At 46.9% G+C, this 22,047-nt stretch overlaps 3 protein-coding genes across 3 annotated transcripts in view; 1 reads left to right on the top strand and 2 right to left on the bottom strand.

Moving 5' to 3' along the window:
* The window catches only part of pcca (propionyl-CoA carboxylase subunit alpha), a 55,303-nt gene extending 45,215 nt beyond the window's left edge, over nt 1-10,088 (bottom strand). The window contains exons 1-4 of the mRNA XM_064964093.1: nt 10,008-10,088; nt 9,256-9,333; nt 5,536-5,583; nt 5,271-5,339 (exon numbers count right to left, since the gene is read on the bottom strand). Of these exons, the coding sequence (XP_064820165.1) occupies nt 5,271-5,339; nt 5,536-5,583; nt 9,256-9,333; nt 10,008-10,061 (249 nt within the window). The 5' untranslated portion in view covers nt 10,062-10,088. The remainder of the gene's footprint in view (nt 1-5,270; nt 5,340-5,535; nt 5,584-9,255; nt 9,334-10,007) is intronic.
* A 967-nt stretch (nt 10,089-11,055) lies between these two features.
* Nucleotides 11,056-14,411, bottom strand: LOC135538108 (zinc finger protein ZIC 2-like). Its single transcript, XM_064964094.1, has 3 exons — nt 12,695-14,411; nt 12,036-12,199; nt 11,056-11,920 (listed from the first exon to the last, which is right to left on the bottom strand). Exons 1-3 carry the CDS (start codon nt 13,545-13,547, stop codon nt 11,738-11,740), a joined length of 1,200 nt encoding a protein of 399 aa, XP_064820166.1. The 5' UTR covers nt 13,548-14,411; the 3' UTR covers nt 11,056-11,737.
* An 807-nt stretch (nt 14,412-15,218) lies between these two features.
* On the top strand, nt 15,219-19,054 carry LOC135538109 (zinc finger protein ZIC 5-like). The gene is made up of 2 exons (XM_064964095.1): nt 15,219-16,036; nt 17,734-19,054. Exons 1-2 carry the CDS (start codon nt 15,562-15,564, stop codon nt 18,171-18,173), a joined length of 915 nt encoding a protein of 304 aa, XP_064820167.1. The 5' UTR covers nt 15,219-15,561; the 3' UTR covers nt 18,174-19,054.
* Nucleotides 19,055-22,047: the final 2,993 nt, after the last annotated feature.

Genomic DNA, 22,047 nt, shown 5'->3' with positions numbered 1-22,047 from the left:
CCGCAGACACTGGCACTACCGCACCACAGCACTGGCACTACCGCAGGCAGGCTACTGGCACTACCGCAGGCACTGGCACTACCACAGCACTACCACAGCAGGCACTACCACAGCACTGGCACTGGCACTACCGCACCGCTACCACAGCACTACCCACAGCACTGGCACTACCACAGCCACTACCACAGCACTACCGCACCACAGCACTACCGCTACCACAGGCACTATCACAGCTGGCTACAGCCACAATCACTGGCACTACAGCCACTACCACTGGCACTACCGCAGACACTGGCACTACCACAGCTACTACCGCACACACTGGCACTACCGCACCACTGCCACTATCACAGCTACTACAGGCACTGGCAGCTACACAGCTACTACCACAGCTACCACTGGCACTACCACAGCACCACAGCACTACCACAGCTACCACCACAGCTACTACCGCTACCACAGCACTGGCACTACCACAGACACTGGCACTACCACAGCACTGGCACTACAGCTACTACCAGACACCACAGCACTACCACGACAGCTACTACCACAGCTACTACCACAGCTACTGGCTACCACAGCTACTACCACAGCTACTACGCAGGCACTGGCTACTACCGCTACCACAGCTACTACGACTACTACCACAGCACTGGCACTACTACCGACACTGGCACTACCGCTACCACAGCTACTACGGCACGACACTACACTACACACCACACTGGCACTACCACACTACTGGCACTACCACAGCTACTACCACAGCACTACCGCTACACAGCTACTACCGCTACACAGCACTACCGCAGGCAGACAGCACTGGCACTACCACAGCACTGGCACTACCACAGCACTACCACAGCACTACCGCACCACACTGCTACCACAGCTACTACAGACTGGCTACTACCACAGCTACACTGGCACTACCACAGCAGGCACTGGCACTACCACAGCTACTACCACTACCACAGCTACTACCACTACCACAGCTACCACAGCTACTACCACAGCACCACCGCACCACACCAGAGGCACCACAGACACCACAGCACTACCGCTACCACAGCACACAACTACCGCTAGTATCACAGCTACTGGATGACACAGCTACTACCGCTACCACAGCTACTACCGCTACCACACTGGCTGACCATTATTACCGCAACCACAGCCACTACCACAGCCACTACCACTACCACAGCTACCACCACAGCTACCACCACAGGCACTACAGCAACCACCACAGCTACTACCGCTACCGCAGACACACCGCAGACCACTACCGCTACCACAGCCACTACCGCAACCACAGCCACTACCGCACCACAGCTAATTATACAGCTACTACCGAGACCACAGAAAACAACCGCTACCACAGCCACTACCACAGCTACTACCGCTACCACAGCTACTACCGCTACCACTACCGCTACCACAGCTACTACCACAGCTACTACCGCTACCACAGCCACTACCACAGCTACTACCGCACCACAGCTACACCGCTACCACAGCCACTATCACAGCTACTACAGCCACAATCACAGCTACTACAGCACATCTGGACCACAGCTACTACCGCTACCACAGCCACTACCGCTACCACAGCCGCTACCGCTACCACAGCCGCTACCACAGCCGCTACCGCTACCACAGCCGCTACCACAGCCGCTACCACAGCCGCTACCACAGCCGCTACCACAGCCACTACCGCTACCACAGCCGCACCGTACCACAGCCGCTACCACAGCCACTACCGCTACCACCACTACCGCAGACGCAGGCACTACCGCAGACGCAGGCACTACCACTGGCACTACCGCAGGCACTGGCACTACCGCAGGCACTGGCACTACCGCAGACACTGGCACTACCGCAGGCACTGGCACTACCGCAGGCACTGGCACTACCGCAGGCACTGGCACTACCGCAGACACTGGCACTACCGCAGGCACTGGCACTACCGCAGACACTGGCACTACCGCAGACACTGGCACTACCGCAGACACTGGCACTACCGCAGACACTGGCACTACCGCAGACACTACCAGAGGCACCACAGACACCAGAGGCCCCACAGACACCAGGGGCACCAGAGGCACCACAGACACCAGAGGCACCACAGACACCAGAGACCCCACAGACACCAGGGGCACCAGAGGCACCACAGACACCAGAGGCACCATAGACAGAACGGGATCTTAAGCACTTTGGTTTTTTTGCAGGACCCAACATGTCACACAAAATGGATGACGTTCTTGCTCGAGCGCTACGTTCAACTACTGGCTGAAATTATACAAAATCTCTGCAGCATCATTTTAAATAACTAAATATTCAAGAGGACAAACTAGCCAAAGCATCAACTATGGTCCATTCATCTGACAGACTTTTTCTGTTCAATTAAACAGGTTGTAAAAACAAGAAATAAATTATCCATTGGGTGAGAGTGGTATTTTGAAAACAACATCAAGGCCAGGCAGCCATATCATCTTCTAAATCTCACATCACCAGCCCCCGTCCTCGGCCCCCCCACGGAGCCAGACCCTCAGCAGATTGGGTGACAGACACTGTCACCACCAGGACACATTCCACGGGATTAACATCAACATCTGGATCAACAAGGTGGCAGAAGGAGTGCGTGTGTGTAGGTGTGTGTAGGAGTGTGTGTGTGTGTGTGTAGGAGTGTGTAGGTGTGTGTGTAGGAGTGTGTGTAAGTGTGTAGGAGTGTGTGTGTGTCAGTGTGTGTGTGTGTGTAGGTGTGTGTGTGTGTGTGTGTAGGTGTGTGTGTGTGTGTGTGTGTGTACCCCCTGTGTGTGTGTGTCAACGTTTTGGTGGGGATTACAGGCCAGTTGGTTCCCTGCGTCTCTTAACAAAGAAGTGCTAAGGGAGGCATCATGTCTGCTCCACAGCTAAACACCACTTCAAAACCTGCCCAACACATCCCCAGGTCAATGGGACCTCACTATTACCTGGTCCATCTGACGGGCCGCACTTGGTCCATCTGGTCCATTGACATACAACAATATTAACATCAACCGGAGAGCCTCCGGAGCACGTTTTGGTGGGTACTCAACAGTCCCCCCATCTACCCCCTGTGTCCTGGTCAACGTTTTGGTGGGTACTCAACAGTCCCCCATCTACCCCCTGTGTCCTGGTCAACGTTTTGGTGGGTACTCAACAGTCCCCCATCTACCCCCTGTGTCTTGGTCAACGTTAACGTTTTGGTGGGTACTCAACAGTCCCCCATCTACCCCCTGTGTCCTGGTCAACGTTTTGGTGGGTACTCAACAGTCCCCCATCTACCCCCGGTGTCCTGGTTAACGTTTTGGTGGGTACTCAACAGTCCCCCATCTAAACCCCCTGTGTCCTTGTCAACGTTTTGGTGGATACTCAACAGTCCCCCATCTACCCCCTGTGTCCTGGTCAACCTCTTTGGTGGGTACTCAACAGTCCCCCATCTACCCCCGGTGTCCTGGTCAACCTCAATTTGGGTATGGGTACTCAACAGTCCCCCATCTACCCCCTGTGTCCTGGTCAACGTTTTGGTGGGTACTCAACAGTCCCCCATCTACCCCTGTGTCCTGGTCAACGTTAACATTTCTGGTGGATACTCAACAGTCCCCCATCTACCCCCTGTGTCCTGTCAACGTTTCGGGGGTACTAACACAGTCCCCCATCTACCCCCGGTGTCCTGGTCAATGTTTTGGTGGATACTCAACAGTCCCCCATCTACCCCCTGTGTCCTGGTCAACGTTTTGGTGGGTACTCAACAGTCCCCCATCTACCCCCGTGTCCTGGTCAACGTTTTGGTGGATACTCAACAGTCCCCCATCTACCCCCTGTGTCCTGGTCAACAATTAACACAATTCTGGTGGGTACTCAACAGTCCCCCATCTACCCCCTGTGTCATGGTCAACGTCAACGCTTTTGGAATGTTAGTCACCTTGGCAACTAGAGGAGCCCAATAAACAACCGTGTCTACCCACCCGTCTGACCAATAGAGGAGCTCAGTGCTGGAAAGTCAATTTCACACCCAGTTAAAGGCCTCTATGTCATTAAACCAGCCTGAAAATACAACTAACCTTCTCATGTAGCGGTTATTATAACACAACCCCTCTGGCTGTATGGGGTCATTATAACACACCTCAATCCCTCTGGCTGTATGGGGTCATTATAACACACCTCAATCCCTCTGGCTGTATGGGGTCATTATAACACACCTCAATCCCTCTGGCTGTATGGGGTCATTATAACACAATCCCTCTGGCTGTATGGGGTCATTATAACACAATCCCTCTGGCTGTATGGGGTCATTATAACACAATACCTCTGGGCTGTATGGGGTCAATATAACACAATACCTCTGGCTGTATGGGGTCATTATAACACAATCCCTCTGGCTGTATGGGGTCATTATAACACAATACCTCTGGGCTGTATGGGGTCAATATAACACCACCACCTCAAAACCTCTGGCTGTATGGGGTCAATATAACACAATCCCTCTGGCTGTATGGGGTCAATATAACACAATCCCTCTGGCTGTATGGGGTCAATATAACACACCACCTCAATCCCTCTGGCTGTATGGGGTCAATATAACACAATCCCTCTGGCTGTATGGGGTCAATATAACACACCACCTCAATCCCTCTGGGCTGTATGGGGTCAATATAACACAATACCTCTGGCTGTATGGGGTCAATATAACACAATACCTCTGGCTGTATGTGGTCAATATAACACAATACCTCTGGCTGTATGGGGTCAATATAACACAATACCTCTGGCTGTATGGGGTCAATAAAACACACCACCTCAATACCTCTGGCTGTATGGGGTCAATATAACACAATCAACCTCTGGCTGTATGGGGTCAATATAACACACCACCTCAATCCCTCTGGCTGTATGGGGTCAAAATAACACAATACCTCTGGCTGTATGGGGTCAATATAACACAATACCTCTGGCTGTATGGGGTCAATATAACACACCACCTCAATACCTCTGGCTGTATGGGGTCAATAGAACACAATACCTCTAGCTGTATGGGGTCAATATAATGCCTCAAACCTCTGGCTGTGTGGGGTTACTATAATACCTCAATACCTCTGGCTGTATGGGGTCATTATAACACAATACCTCTGGCTGTATGGGGTCATTATAACACACCACCACAATACCTCTGGCTGTATGGGGTCAATATAACACACCACCACAATACCTCTGGCAATACCCTACAGACCAGACAGACTTACCGCGCCGGCGTCGACATCACTGTGCACCGCCACTGTTTTGATACCCATCTTCTTACATGTTTTCATCACCTGCCAGAGGCAATGAAGAAGACGTGTTATCAGCTTCTATTCAATACATCAGTAATAATAATAATGTTCAGGAGGGGCTATAGACCTGCTATAGGCGCAGTAGAGAGATGAGACATGGTGTAGCTAGGGGGGCTTTCATCCGGTCTCGGTCTTTTAACCTGAGAACCAGTGATGCTGAGTTAACACACAGTCTTACCCTGCAGGCGATCTCTCCTCTGTTTGCAATGAGGATCTTATCAAAGGTCTAGTAGGGTGAAAGGGAAGAAAGAGATTAGTGTGGGAACTCATTGTCACAACAAATTATTTGCTCCTGTGTGTGTGTGTGTGTGTGTACCAGTAAACACGTAGAAACACAGTAAGTGAAAGCGTCTGGTTCTGTCAGTCTTTCCGTTCCTCTGGTCTGAACACCTTATTAAATGAAACGTCTTTCCTCTGTCCCCCCCTCCCCTCCCCTCCACACTCACAGCTCAACCCCCTGCCTGTCCTACTGCTAAACACTATGGCCAGAGGCAAGGTTGGCGGTTTGAAGATGAAAGAACAAAGCGAGGAGGATGTGACATGTTGTTTATATTGGGGAGGGAAATGAAGGTTTCCCCTTGTAACATTTAGAGAGAAAAGATACTCTGCAAGCAGCAAATAAAATACATTCTGTGTGACTCAGGTTGACAAACCTCCACAAGTCATGACCAAGTACTGTTTTTAAATCAGAGGTCTGCCAACACAAAGTACTGTTTTTAAATCAGAGGTCTGTCAACACAAAGTACTGTTTTTAAATCAGAGGTCTGTCAACACAAAGTACTGTTTTTAAATCAGAGGTCTGTCAACACAAAGTACTGTTTTTAAATCAGAGGTCTGTCAACACAAAGTACTGTTTTTAAATCAGAGGTCTGTCAACACAAAGTACTGTTTTTAAATCAGAGGTCTGTCAACACAAAGTACTGCTTTTAAATCAGAGGTCTGTCAACACAAAGTACTGTTTTTAATCAGAGGTCTGTCAACACAAAGTACTGCTTTTAAATCAGAGGTCTGTCAACACAAAGTACTGTTTTAAATCAGAGGTCTGTCAACACAAAGTACTGTATTTAATTTCAATACAGAACTACTCTTATCCTTCCTTGCATCATGTGACAACCCTGCACCCAGTGAGCCATACTACTCCTATCCTTCCTTGCATCATGTGACAACCCTGCACCCAGTGAGCCATACTACTCCTATCCTTCCTTGCATCATGTGACATGCACCCAGTGAGACAACCCTGCATCATGTGACAACCCCACCCAGTGAGCCATACTACTCCTATCCTTCCTTGCATCATGTGACAACCCTGCACCCAGTGAGCCATACTACTCCTATCCTTCCATGCATCATGTGACAACCCTGCACCCAGTGAGCCATACTACTCCTATCCTTCCTTGCATCATGTGACAACCCTGCACCCAGTGAGCCATACTACTCCTATCCTTCCTTGCATCATGTGACAACCCTGCACCCAGTGAGCCATACTACTCCTATCCTTCCTTGCATCATGTGACAACCCTGCACCCAGTGAGCCATACTACTCACATCCTTCCTTGCATCATGTGACAACCCTGCACCCAGTGAGCCATACTACTCCCATCCTTCCTTGCATCATGTGACAACCCTGCACCCAGTGAGCCATACTACTCCCATCCTTCCTTACATCATGTGACAACCCTGCACCCAGTGAGCCATACTACTCCTATCCAATGTTCCCTCTACACTGCACCTCCTCCAGACGCTGACGCAAGAGACTGAACGTCACTGAGTTCACCCCATTAGTTTGCTCGACAGGGCCTACAGTATTCAGACCCCTTGAATTTTTCCACATTTTGTTACGTTACAGCCTCATTCTAGAATGGATTAAATAAGATGTTTAAAATCCTCAGCATCTACACGCATTGCCCCATAGTGAAACAGCGATAAAGGGTTTTTTGAAATGTTTTCAAATGTATATAAAAAAAATAAAAATAGCTTAGTAGTATTCAGATCCTTCGTTATGAGACTCGAAATTGAGCTCAGGTGCATCCTGTTATCATTGATCATCCTTGAGATGTTTCTACAACTTGATTGGAGTCCACCTGTGGTAAATTCAATTGGTTAGACATGATTTGGAAAGGCACACACCTGTCTAGACAAGGGCCCACAGTTGACAGTGCATGTCAGAGCAAAAACCAAGCCATGAGGACGAAGGAATTGTCCGTAGAGCTCAGAGACAGGATTGTGTCGAGGCACAGATCTGGGGAAGGGTACCAAAACATGTCTGCAGCATTAAAGGTCCCCAAGAACACAGTGGCCTCCATCATTCTTCAATGGAAGATGTTTGGACCCTCCTTCCTAGAGCCTCCCGGCCAAACTGATCCATCAGGAGAGAAGGGCCTTGGTCAGGAAGGGAACCAAGAACCAAATGGTCACTCTGACAGAGCTCCAGAGGTCCTCTGTGGAGATGGGAGAACCTTCGGGAAGGACAAGCATCTTTGCATCACTCCACCAATCAGGCCTTTATGGTAGAGTGGCCAGACAGAAGCCACTCCTCAGTAAAAGGCACATGGCAGCCTCCCCAGTAAAAGGCACATGGCAGCCTCCTCAGTAAAAGGCACATGGCAGCCTCCTCAGTAAAAGGCACATGGCAGCCTCCTCAGTAAAAGGCACATGGCAGCCTCCTCAGTAAAAGGCACATGGCAGCCTCCTCAGTAAAAGGCACATGGCAGCCTCCTCAGTAAAAGGCACATGGCAGCCTCCTCAGTAAAAGGCACATGGCAGCCTCCTCAGTAAAAGGCACATGGCAGCCTGCTTGGAGTTTGGCAATAGGTACCTAAAGACTTTCAGACCACGAGAAACAAGATTCTCTGGTCTGATGAAACCAAGATTGAACTCTTTCGCCTGAATGTCAAGCATCACTTCTGGAGGAAGCCTGGCACCATCCCTACGGTGAAGCATGGAGGTGGCAGCATCATGCTTTGGGGATGTTTTTCAGTGGCAGGGACTGAGAGATTATTCAAATAGCCACTTTTTGCCTCAATGACAATACCACCCATACCTTGTCACAACACAACTGACTGGCTCAAACGCATTAAGGAAAGAAATAACACAAATTAACTTTTAAGAAGGCAAACCTGTTCATTGAAATGCATTCCAGGTGACTACCTCGTGAATCTGGTTGAGAGAATGCCAAGAGTGTACAAAGCTGTCATCAAGTTAAAGGGTGGCTACTTTGAAGAATATAAAATATATTTGGATTTGTTTAACACTTTTTTTGGTTACTACATGATTCCATATGTGTTATTTCATAGTTTTGATGTCTTCAATATTATTCTACAATGTAGAAAATTGTCAAAAATAAAGAAAATCCCTTGAATGATGCGGTGTTGTACAACTTTTGACCAGTAGTGTATGAAAATGTGATTTCAGTTTTTTTATATAATTTTTAAAAATTAGCAAAACAAATTCTACTGTTTTTGCTTTGTCATTATGGGGTGGGGGGGTGATGATTTAATCCATTTAGAAAATGGCTGTAATGTAACAAAATGTGGAAAAAGTCAAGGGGTCTCAATACTTTCCGAAGGAAAAAGTTTTTTTCTGTGATCAAATCAACATTATATCAGCCCCTTTTCAATGCAACAAGCCAAAACAAATCAAGCTTTGCAAGATTGAGTCTGTGATGTTGTAGGCAGAGCTGGAGCACAACGGAGTAGAATTCTATTGGCCCATGAGCTGTCTTTCAATCCCCTGTGGGATATATATCAAAAGCTATTTGCATGTTTAAATGTTATGAGATGTGCTCCATTGGTTTTGTCGGCAGGCCTACATTATGCTCCAATAGCCCCCCCCCAAACAAAAAAAAATTGAGGGAACATTGGTCCTAGCCTTCCATGCATCCTTGTGAATCATATGTTACCTTCTCATTGGAATCATAGACAGTGGAGTACTGGACTCGACTGGACGCCACACAGCATCTGGACTGGAAAGAGGCATGCTGCAGGGAAACATTTCAGAAACATGAACGTTACAGTACCACACGCAAACATCAGAAACACCACTCTTCGCTATTCTTTATAATGGACACATGCCGAACATCACAAAGAGGTGAAGGTTAAATGTGATGGCAGCTGTGTTGTTTCTATTACACCAACAGCGCCCAGGATTGCTGAGCTGGAACGAAGGCATATCCCGATATACGATTGTTGTTCAGGTCACAACGTTACATTCAAGGACAGTTTTTCATTCAAAGACAGTTACATTTAGTCATGTGGTGAAGGTTCGACCAGTTCAGGATTGTATTATATAGTGTAACAACTTATTAGCAAGATGCTAACGGGTTGGACGCTTTGACATTGACAGAGGAGGAACGGACGAAGCTGTACATTCTCTAATACGAATAACTTAAACATTTATACCGCGAAATTAAACGTTTAAATGTCAGATAGAGTAGAGAATGCTTACATCTTACAAACTTCAAAAGAAGAGAGGCGGCTTGAGAGAAGGTTTGTGAGTGACAGACAGACTTGCTAGCTTGGCAGGCTAGCGAACAGATGTCCGATTGTGTGGTGCTAGAAACTTGCATTAAAAGGCATTTCGGTTTTGCAAGAGCTCTTCATGAATTTCAAATAACTAGCGACAAGATTAAGGTTGCAATAACTGACAGCTCACCTTAGCAACAAGCAAAACTCTTTGCAGGGTTGAAGTGATCATGTACGCCGCCATGTCTGTCCGGGTGAAGGGAGCGTAGTAATGACGTATGACAGGGGAGTGTGCTCCGTCTTCCAATCAAATCGAGTAACCGGACGTAGAAGGACTTACGTAGAAGGACGTCAGTAGAGCTTGAGGGGTTTCAATGTATTTAGATTGAATGGACCATACAGTAACCTACTTTTATAATGCAAAGTCTCGTTTTACTTCTTTGTCCATCTGTTTTCTCACCTTCTCGCCTGTTTTCCTACCTTTTCAAATGATATGAACAACAATGATGTTGAATATTATCAACATAGTAGGCATTTCGAGTGACATTTGGAATTTGTGGACTTTTACGGAGATAAACCTAGAAGAAATCCATTATTCCTATATTTTCAAAATGTAATGTTAGTGTCATACAGTAGAATACAGTCATGTACAATATCAATGTATCTTCATTATTCTCTGGAAATGGGGAAAAAATCTATAAAAACTGAAATGATGGAATTAGGTCTATATCTGGGTTTATTTGGGTTGGCCTGTAGACTTTTTCCCCCAACTCTTTCACCGTTATTTCCTGTTGTATCGTCTCTCGTTATTGTCCACTGCAATGACGAATAAAATCAGAACACAGCAGGCCGTGTAAACTCCAACCTGTAAGAAATGACTGGCGCGGTGTTAAAATACTATTTGCGATGTAAATTGAGTGTCAGGTCCACGGTATGTTAGCATGGGTATTCGAACACCGCTCCAGACTTGTTATCCTCGCTGATTTCACTCGTGTAAAATACAGTCATGTACAATATGTTTTGTTTTTAAAATGGTCGAATTAATAAACTAAAGGGGTCTCATTTCAATGACCTTTTTTTTTTAAACGAACAAACATGAAATAACAAAACATGTTGTATTTCTCATAAACAATCGTTTGGTGGCGATCAATCCAAATTGTCCAGCCATATTAAGGATTAAGTAATCCCTTCTCCACATAAATAACGAATCATTGAATTGATGAACAATAGACGCATGATAATTTATGCATAAAAGTAATTTATTATCTTACATATCAGTAGGGTAAATATACAATTGAGACTTGTATACATTCCATATCATACTTGTTGGTGCAGGGAGCGTTCAAACTGAACTTTCTATTAATGCAAAACATTTACAGAGACACGAATTTAAAAAGGAATTAAAACAGGCATTTTAAACATCAGATTCATTTTACTAACGTTTGTTAACATAATAAACTTACAGAAAAACAATACAGCAACTTTCGTTTGATATAAATGATGTCTCAACTGCGCAAGAGGTCGTTCATGGAGGACAACGCATATTCAACTTCAACAAAAACATGTTTCCAATTTTTTTTAAATGTGCACAATTAAACTAAGGTTAACTTTGGCACTTATTTAAAATACTTTAAAATATTTCATGTTCAGCCTCAAACTCCCAAACAACTATAAAAATAACCGATCTCGAAATGACAACGAAAGACTGATAATTAAACAACCATCGAAAGAAAAATAACGTTTGTTTTTTACATAAGACATTTTCTTCTTTGGCTTCCAATGTTTTAGTGCAACGTTCTTGATTCATATTTCAATCGCGCGTAAAGCGTCCATTTAGGCCAGTCAGATGCTCATTGTATCTTTTGCCTGTTTTTCCTTCTTTTCTTGCCGTCGTTTTCCCGTTAGTCTTGAGTGTGGTCCTCAGACATACCACTCACTGAAGTTGGACGAGAGGTTGCTGTGTCCGCTACCGAGGACCGCAGAGTCCGGGGACATGGTGCTCTGGGTCTCCGAGGCAGGGGACACTAAACTCGGGGGCGTCGAGGACTCATACCCGCTGCTGGCTCCGGGCGAAGTGTCTGCTACTGACAAAGAATCATGCACCTAAAATAAATAAAAACAAATCTGTCAAAAAACACTCCCTCAAAGATGACCACAATTTTGTCACAGAACAAAGTTGTCCAGGAGAAGTATATTTTGGCAAAGAGAGAAAACTGACCTTCATATGTTTTCTCAGAGAGCTGGGGTGTGTGTAGGACTTGACACACTTCTTGCACAGATAGGGCTTGTCAGACGTGTGAACGTGCAGGTGTTTCTTGCGGTCACTGCTGTTGGCGAAGCGTCTGTCGCAGCCGAAGAAATCACACATGAACGGTTTCTCCCCTGGAGGAGACAGAATGAGGGGATTAGTCTAAATGAGTTTGTTGGTTTAAATACAGTCACAGTTGTTTTCAAATATCTGATAGGATTTAGTTATAGGCCCCGCCGATAAAACCCAAAGCACATCAACAAATAAAAACAGGGGAGTTATGAATCATTTTGAGGACACAGGCAGAGTACACCAGCCTGGGGACACGTACCTATACACCTTCTAAACAACCTCACTTCATACAACACTCTAAGCAGATATCTGAAACTGACGTTTATATCCATGATATATTCAACCTGCAGACATCAAATCAAAATTAAATCTAACTTTATTTGTCACATACAACAAGTGTAGACTTTACCGTGAAATGCTTACTTACAAGTCCTTAATAACCAACAGTGCAGTTCAAGAAGAGGTAAGAAAATATTTAGCAAATAAACTAAAGTAAAAAAATATATAAAAAGTAACACAACATAACAATAATGAGGTTATATTTCGTTTTAAATTACCTGTGTGAGTTCTCTTGTGTATCTTCAAGTTCTCAGAGCGCGCAAAGACCTTGCTGCACGCGGGGAACGGACACGCGAAAGGCTTCTCTCCAGTGTGCACCCGAATATGATTCACCAGCTTGTATTTGGCCTTGAACGATTTGTTCTCGCGTGGGCACTCTTCCCAGAAGCAGGTGTGGCTACTCTGCTCGGGCCCACCGACGTGCTCCACGGAGACGTGCGTAACCAGCTCGTGCATGGTGCCGTAGGTCTTGCCACAGCACCGACTCGCCCCGTCGGGCTGTTCCGGGTCTAGCCACTTGCAGATCAACTCTTGTTTGATGCACTGCTGTCGCATGAAGCGGAAGAACGCGGCTGGGTGATGATGGTGGTGAGCTGACATGCCCATGTTGTGACCCATGGCCCCATATTGGCCGTAAGGATCGCTCCTTGGACCGGAAACATGGTGATACTGGTCCGCTCTCCCGAATACCTCCCCTGGTAGTCCCAACCGGCCGCCCAGCACGTTAGCAGAGCCGTGGTGCTGGTCGTGCATCCCGGGAAAGAGGAGGTGTCCATGCCCCTGGCCCTCTACGTGTGAGTGATGGAGAGACCCAGCCATAGTCCTGAGGAGAGAGTGCTGATCGCTGGCAGGGGAAGAGTCTCCGTATCCCCGGTTACGCAGGATAAAGTCCCGTGTGGAGTTGGCGTAGGATGGGCCATACCCGGGTCCCTGGCTGGCGATGTGGACCGACTCCATAAAGCTGGGGTCTCTCTCCTGCATCTCGACTGGTGAATGCGCTGAGTGGTGCCTTTGGAACGCGCTCGCACTGACCCCTGAGCCTGATTGCTGGTGACCTCCCTCCAACAGCATCACAGCACGATCCTGGGCTCGATGAATGGAACGATGCGCAAAGTAAATATGTGAAGTGTCGGCGTGCGTAGAAAGCGGTTGAAGAAGTGTCCAAAAGCTCCAAATAAAAAATGTTTCTTTCTCAAATGAGGACTCAATATCTTGCCGCAAAACACATTCCAGATAATTCCTAAGCACCCCAAGGAGAAAAAAACTTCCCCAAACTGTGAATGAATAGTTTTGCAGAAGTCTCAACGGGAATGTGCCAGGTCATTTACCCGGGAATGAATAAAGGTCTTGTGGTAAATGTTCAGAATGCTGTTTGTAAGTATGACTGTTCACTACAAGGTGAAAATGCTTATCCCGGGGTCTTCAAAGGGCACTTCTTACCTCCCCTTTTTACAGAACCCCGGGTGTTCACCAAACGCACTCTAATTGGCCACTGCAGCTCATCCCGATCCTAGCCATTCCACCAATTACAGGCAAGCGTTTCATGACTAATCGATGCTTGCTCCGCCCATTTTTTATTACTCTGGAAAGTCTTAACGGGAAAATGACAAATGTTTGGCGAAATCCTGAATGTGAAACCAGTCACTTCCTTTACGTTGCTTGAATGCTGAATAGTGATGGGGGGGAAAATACATTCAGTTGTGTGGAAAGTATATATTTTCACTCACACAACACACACACAAGCGTTTAATAATACATTTTGCAAGCTTACCATATGTTATGTCAGATCAAAGCTAACATCTGTTTTAACTGATGCACCTCAGCCATACAATTTCATCAGGCCCAAATAAAACCCCCAAGGAGATTTATGTTTAAAGTGAATAAGATGGACTTACAGCAAAGAGAAGAATGACCCCCCCCCCCCAAAAAAAAGTTCCATTGCTCCATGGTTACAGTTACGCACGGCCCTACCTCTTTTGTCCCGCTGGAAACACCACAGGAGTGAGTCGAGTTCAAAGGCAGCCCTGCAGCTCTGGGTTGGAGGGAAAGACCAACCTTTCAGTCTGAGAGAATGAAGTGTCTCTGTGGAAACAGAAAACACAAACCCTGTCCTGTTGGAGGCGCAGAGGAAGATACAAGAAAACAGCTAGAGGACCAAAATACAATTGCAAATGTTGGAAATCCGATTCCAAATTATTAGCAGAATCTTCAAGACTTTTAATTTTGGAACATCCCATGTTCCTTACTGTCCACTGAATGTGTCAAACCATATATAGAATGACAAGTGGATATTCTGCAAACGAAATATTTCATATTCTATTGCCAATTCAATTATGTGACAAATGCCCAATGAAAAGTGTAATTTCTTACAATTCCACGTTTTACATTTAGTAAATATATGGTTGTGGCCACAACTATCAAATCATTTAGATAGAAAGGATATAGTTTATAACAAAATCAAACGTGGCAAAAAGAAAACAACGTTTATTTTTGCTAATCGGGGGAGGAAAAAACCCATCAACCAACATGGATTAAATTTGAAGTAAATCTGGCTTCTCACGATCGGCTGTAGAGGGCATTGACATTATGCATATGTGGGCCCGGCCTATAGATGCCACAGATGTTCACTTGGCGAGCGTCCTCGTGCTTACCACTGGGGGGCGCATCTCAATAATTCCGAGTATATTCTCATCTCCTTTCCTTCGAATCCACTGATCTGAAAAGACTGGAGTGAGGAAATAAATCACCTTCATCCGCCATATTGCTTTCTTCTGTTTTTCAAATCAGTGCCGCCTGAGCTGAGGAATAGGTGATGAAGAGAGGACACCATTTTACACCATTGGGATACGGTCATAGATCTGCCAGTTTTTCTTACAACTATGTGGGGACGGACCACCTGGTTCTAACCGGGTTTACGGCCAATTTACAGAATATGCCTCATGCTCCTCGGTAGTCCAAAACCTGGGCGGACCGCGTTAAGATCAACGTGGTTTCCCCAAATCAGCGCGGTTTCTATCTGCAGCCGCAGGAAGCATAACGGACAGAGAAAGGCAAGACAGCCAGCCCGAGGCCCGTCTTTACTACCATGCAGCGGCCGGGTGGTCGCCATCGCCACAATGGCCACTCTCTGCTCCGCAATAACAATTCCATGATCTCATACATCGCTTCTCCTTCACCGCGCGCTTCCACCACGGGCGCCTATGCGGAATACTCCACCAACAACAACAGGCCGATAAAGCCCGAGCTGGTCTGCAAATGGACGGACCACGAGCACCGTGACCGAACTTCAAAACAAAGGATATGCGACCAAACTTTCAGCTCCATGCACGAGCTGGTGGACCACGTAAGCACCGAGCACGTCGCTGGGCTCGAGCCCCTGAGCCATGTTTGTATGTGGGAAGAATGCCTGAGAGAAGGAAAGGCGTTTAAAGCCAAATATAAACTGATAAACCACATCAGGGTACACACTGGGGAGAAACCGTTCTCCTGCACTTTCCCAGACTGCGGGAAAGTGTTTGCTCGGTCGGAAAACCTCAAGATTCACACGCGCACGCACACAGGTATGTAGATTTTGTTCCATAAAGGACACTGGGAATGCCAACAAAGAACCTACCCTTTCGTCTCCTTCATTCCATAGTGAAAGGTTATGTTATTCTACTTGGCGTCATTGGGCCTATACTACAACTAAACAATGGGACAACATTTCAGATGTATATACAGTAGGTTAGCCACTGCTTGCCAGACAGGCAGAGCACGTCATCATGTTTACATGTTCCACACACAGTCCTATTCAGGAAGTAGCCTGTTTGTGGAGTAGTAGACTACACTGTGGTGGGGTTTGAAGGACCTTTTAAAGGGAAGGTCCAGGGAAGCCAGCTGTAGAAAAGGGACATTGTTCTCAGTCAGTGAAGTGACACTGTTTGACAGATTTCATGCAGCTACATCAACTCGAGGCTGACAGATGGAGCGCGGTACACATCAGTAGGGTGGAGCGCGGTACACATCAGTAGGGTGGAGCGCGGTACACATCAGTAGGGTGGAGCGCGGTACACATCAGTAGGGTGGAGCGCGGTACACATCAGTAGGGTGGAGCGCGGTACACATCAGTAGGGTGGAGCGCGGTACACATCAGTAGGGTGGAGCGCGGTACACACAGTAGGGTGGTCGCGGTACACATCAGTAGGGTGGTCGCGGTACACGCAGTAGGGTGGTCGCGGTACACACAGTAGGGTCAGCGGTACACGCAGTAGGGTGGAGCGGTACATCAGTAGGGTGGTCGCGGTACACGCAGTAGGGTGGCGCGGTACACAGTAGGGTGGTCGCGGTCAGTAGGGTGGAGCGCGGTACACATCAGTAGGGTGGCGCGGTACACATCAGTAGGGTGGAGCGCGGTACACACAGTAGGGTGGAGCGCGGTACACATCAGTAGGGTAGGTACACACAGTAGGGTGGTCGCGGTACACATCAGTAGGGTGGAGCGCGGTACACACAGTAGGGTGGAGCGCGGTACACATCAGTAGGGTGGGCGCGGTACACAACAGTAGGGTGGAGCGCGGTACACATCAGTAGGGTGGAGCGCGGTACACATCAGTAGGGTGGAGCGCGGTACACATCAGTAGGGTGGAGCGCGGTACACATCAGTAGGGTGGAGCGCGGTACACATCAGTAGGGTGGAGCGCGGTACACATCAGTAGGGTGGAGCGCGGTACACATCAGTAGGGTGGAGCGCGGTACACATCAGTAGGGTGGAGCGCGGTAACATCAGTAGGGTTACACATCAGTAGGGTGATCGCGGTACACGCAGTAGGGTGGTTTTTCAGTTTACACATCAAGGGTGGAGCGCGGTACACATCAGTAGGGTGGAGCGCGGTACACATCAGTAGGGTGAGCGCGGTACACATCAGTAGGTTGGAGCGCGGTACACATCAGTAGGGTGGAGCGCGGTACACATCAGTAGGGTGGAGCGCGGACATCAGTAGGGTGGGCGAACACATCAGTAGGGTTAACAGGTATGTTGTGTTTTTTTTTTTTTTTTAACCTCTATTTAAGTCAGTTAAGAACAAATTCTTATTTTGCCTACAGGGGCAGAACGACAGATTTGTACCTTGTCAGCTCGGGGGTTTGAACTTGCAACCTTCCGGTTACTAGTCCAACGCTCTAACCACTAGGCTACACTGCCGTGTTGAAGATGTTTGGTCCTGTGACTGACGTCATCATTGTATTTCCTCCCCATAACACCTGTCACCTCTCTCTCTAGGTGAGAAGCCATTTCAGTGTGAGTTCCCCGGCTGCCTGAGGAAATTTGCCAACAGTAGTGACCGTAAGAAGCACTCGCAGGTTCACACCAGCGCCAAACCGTACGACTGCAAGTCCCACGGCTGCTTCAAGTCCTACACGCACCCCAGCTCCCTCCGAAAACACATGAAGATCCACCTCAACGCACTCAAGTCCTCTCCTACCTCCGAACCCATAGACCTGTCGTTCACAGGGATTCTTGGGAAACGTAGTTCCCGGGATTACGTAGCTTCGCGGACTAACTGCTCGTCCTCCAGGCTCTCGCTGGCTCCGACGGTGTCCAACATGAAGGAGTGGTACGTGTGTACCAGGACCATAGGTCAGGGACAGAACTACCTCCAACTCACAGCAGACCAGATCAAGTCAGAACCGTGCGGTGCTGAGTATTACAGCACCACGTAGCAGCAGGAGGCTTTGCATCAGGGACTGTGTGGACCACAACGGATCCTAAATACAGGGATAGAAGCTGTAAGGACATCACGTCTCGTATCAATATGGCCGTGTGATTATTTAAAACACTTATTATTATTATTTTAACCTTTTATTTAACTAGGCGAGTCGGTTAAGGACAAATTCTTATTTACAATGACGGCCTACCCCCCGGTCAAACCCGGACGACACTGGGCCAATTGTGGGACTCCCAATCACGGGCGGATATGATACAGCCTGGATTCGAACCAGGGATTGTAGGGACACAACTCCATTGCACTGAGATGCAGTGCCTTAGACCGCTGCGCCACTCGGGAGCGATGAACACAACACACTTCCCCTGTCAATATGGAGAAGGACAGATGGAATGGAGACTTACTGTATGTGTGAATGTCTGGGCCAGTGTTCATAATGAAGCGCCATGTAAGAGTGCTGATCTGGGATCAGGTTAGCCTTTTAGATCATAATGAATGCTAGAGAGAGGACCAGATCCTAGTGCTGATCTGGGATCAGGTTAGCCTTTTAGATCATAATGAATACTAGAGGGGACCAGATCCTAGTGCTGATCTGGGATCAGGTTAGCCTTTTAGATCATAATGAATACTAGAGAGAGGACCAGATCCTAGTGCTGATCTGGGATCAGGTTAGCCTTTTAGCTCATAATGAATACTAGAGAGAGGACCAGATCCTAGTGCTGATCTGGGATCAGGTTAGCCTTTTAGATCATAATGAATACTAGAGAGAGGACCAGATCCTAGTGCTGATCTGGGATCAGGTTAGCCTTTTAGATCATAATGAATACTAGAGAGGACCAGATCCTAGTGCTGATCTGGGATCAGGTTAGTCTTTTAGATCATAATGAATACTGGGATCCTAGTGCTGATCTGGGATCAGGTTAGCCTTTTAGATCATAATGAATACTAGAGAGAGGACCAGATCCTAGTGCTGATCTGGGATCAGTTTAGCCTTATAAAAATCATATTGAAAAAGATAGCATTAGACTAGGAGGACCTGATCCTGGATCAGCACTCTGAGGCGCTTTATGAGTACAGGCCCTGATGTCAGTGTCTTATCTGATGAGAAGCCGTAGCCATGAAATGTATTGCCATAAGAGATTAAAGACAACACCCCTCTGTTAGACACCCGGGGGCCCGTATTCACGGAACGTCTCAGAGTAGGAAAGATGATCTAGGATTTAAAAGACAAAACCGCTTTGGGGCCTGATCCGAGTTCGATTCTTAAAGATATTTGAGCTGCGCTTGATTTACTATTTATGGAGTTGGCACTTGTCTGATTAGTCCATTGGTTCCTGTGTACCAGACAAACTAAATCAAGTGCAGCTCAAGTATTTGACAAATGTAATGTGCTCATGTCTGGTTGTAGAGCTACGCTACTGAAGCAGAGCGTCCGGTGTAGTAATGTAAACATAAAGGTACCTCTGAGACGGTTTGCTCCGTTCAATAACCGTCAGAATCTCTGAACGCTACTTCCAATGGAAGAAATCGTGTCCTTGACAGCAGCCCTATAGAAGCCATTATGATGGAGTTAATGACTTGGGTGTAGAACCGTGATGGGGTTTCGTTGAATTCTGAATGTGAGAAACGTTGCCAGAGTCTCACGATGAGTCACTCTGTTTACATGTGACTGTGCGGATCAATGTGGTGGTCGTTGCTGTGTTGACTTACGGCGACGAGGTTTATTATATTTTCTGAACATTTTATTATTGTGTTTTAAATCTATTTTCTCAGCCTTTCATAGTGCCTCATTAAACCCTATTCCCACATTGATAAGTCTATTGGTGAGCTGTTAATTACCACACAACAGATTCATCCTCTATCTATGCTCCATAACAGCTGATTTCAGTCAGACAAATATGTTTTCTATGTGGTCAAAGTGAATAGAAACTGTGTGTATAAATAATAATAAATACTCATCATTTCCCCCAGAAGTAACAAGTGGTCATTGCTTGTTTTTAAGCAGTATTGACAAGTGAATTATATTGAGTATATAAGGGGCCTCATCTTTTGTTCTGGGAAGCACCATGATTGGCCTTTCTCTGTTTCTATTCACTTTGAAAGTTGAAAATGCTACTTTCTTTCGTTTGCATTATATACAGGAAGTGCCTTTGTGAATGGTAGGAATCAACCAGATGAAGAGACTCGAGGAAAACAGTCAAACCTGACAGACAAACTCCAACTGGTTGCAAGGCGCCTGTGGACCACAAGGCAGCTGCCAGTGGATGAGTGAGACAGGGCTTTTAACGTGGAACCTACCAGGGGGAACACCGTTCTGTTGTCATAACAACACTGCTGAGATGAGTGAGAGAGGGCTTTTAACGTGGAACCTAGGGTTCTGTTGTCCTAACAACACTGCTGAGATGAGTGAGAGAGGGCTTTTAACGTGGAACCTACCAGGGGGAACACCGTTCTGTTGTCATAACAACACTGCTGAGATGAGTGAGAGAGGGCTTTTAACGTGGAACCTACCGGGGGAACAGCGTTCTGTTGTCCTAACAACACTGCTGAGATGAGTGAGAGAGGGCTTTTAACGTGGAACCTACCGGGGGAACAGCGTTCTGTTGTCATAACAACACTGCTGAGATGAGTGAGAGAGGGCTTTTAACGTGGAACCTACCGGGGAACAGCGTTCTGTTGTCATAACAACACTGCTGAGATGAGTGAGAGAGGGCTTTTAACGTGGAACCTACCGGGGGAACAGCGTTCTGTTGTCCTAACAACACTGCTGAGATGAGTAAGAGAGGGCTTTTAACGTGGAACCTACCGGGGGAACAGCGTTCTGTTGTCCTAACAACACTGCTGAGATGAGAGAGAGGGCTTTTAACTTGGAATCTACCAGGGGAACAGCGTTCTGTTGTCCTAACAACACTGCTGAGATGAGTGAGAGAGGGCTTTTAACGTGGAACCTACTCGGGGAACATGACGTTCTGTTGTCCTAACAACACTGCTGAGATGAGTGAAGAGCTTTTAATAGCATGGAACCTACCGGGGGAACAGACCGTTCTGTTGTCCTAACAACACTGCTGAGATGATCTTTTAATGTGGAATAGGGGAACCGTTCTGTTGTCCTAACAACACTGCTGAGATAGAGAGGGCTTTTAACGTGGAACCTACCGGGGAACAGCGTTCTGTTGTCCTATCCAACAATAGCACTGAACCTGAGATGAGTGAGATGAGAGAGGGCTTTTAACGTGGAATCTACCAGGGGAACAGCATTCTGTTGTCCTAACAACACTGCTGAGAAAGAGAGAGGGCTTTTAACGTGGAACCTACCGGGGAACAGACGTTCTGTTGTCCCAACAACACTGCTGAGATGAGTAAGCAGAGGGCTTTTAGCTTTCCCTATGGAACCTACCGGGGAACAGCGTTCTGTTGTCCCAACAACACTGCTGAGATGAGTAAGAGAGGGCTATTTTAACGTGGACCCTACCGGGGGAACATGACCGTTCTGTTGTCCATAACAACAACTGAGATGAGTAAGATGAGGGCTTTTAACATGGAACCTATTCTCCATCAAAACATGACCGTTCCGTTGTCCATCAACACTTCTTCCATCCATTGTCTTGTCCATTCCCATCAAATGTGGCATGATTGGGACACTGACTGTTCCTATATCCATTCTCCATCAAATAGCATGACCATAGTTCCCTATCCATTCTCCATCAGTGACCTATAGTTCCCATCTGTCTCATGACCTTTAGTTCCCTATCCATCCAGTCTAGCATCCTATGTTCCATCTATCCATTCTCCATCAAATAGCATGACCTTTAGTTCCCTATCCATTCTCCATCAAATAGCATGACCTATAGTTCCCTATCCATTCTCCATCA

Source organism: Oncorhynchus masou, unplaced genomic scaffold (assembly GCF_036934945.1).
Source record: "Oncorhynchus masou masou isolate Uvic2021 unplaced genomic scaffold, UVic_Omas_1.1 unplaced_scaffold_908, whole genome shotgun sequence".
Taxonomy (NCBI): domain Eukaryota; kingdom Metazoa; phylum Chordata; class Actinopteri; order Salmoniformes; family Salmonidae; genus Oncorhynchus; species Oncorhynchus masou.
Note: the sequence above shows the minus strand (reverse complement) of the source record. Positions and strands in the feature narration are given on the sequence as shown.

Bases quoted from the DNA above. Each gene is read 5' to 3' on its own strand.
- LOC135538108 (XM_064964094.1), bottom strand. From the start codon at position 13,547: ATGCTGTTGGAGGGAGGTCACCAGCAATCAGGCTCAGGGGTCAGTGCG. The intron at 12,200-12,694 runs GTAATTTAAAAC...TGTCTCCTCCAG, and splicing joins ACACAAGAGAACTCACACAG to GGGAGAAACCGTTCATGTGT. The intron at 11,921-12,035 runs GTCAGTTTTCTC...TATTTATTTTAG, and splicing joins CTCTGAGAAAACATATGAAG to GTGCATGATTCTTTGTCAGT.
- LOC135538109 (XM_064964095.1), top strand. From the start codon at position 15,562: ATGCAGCGGCCGGGTGGTCGCCATCGCCACAATGGCCACTCTCTGCTC. The intron at 16,037-17,733 runs GTATGTAGATTT...CTCTCTCTCTAG, and splicing joins TCACACGCGCACGCACACAG to GTGAGAAGCCATTTCAGTGT.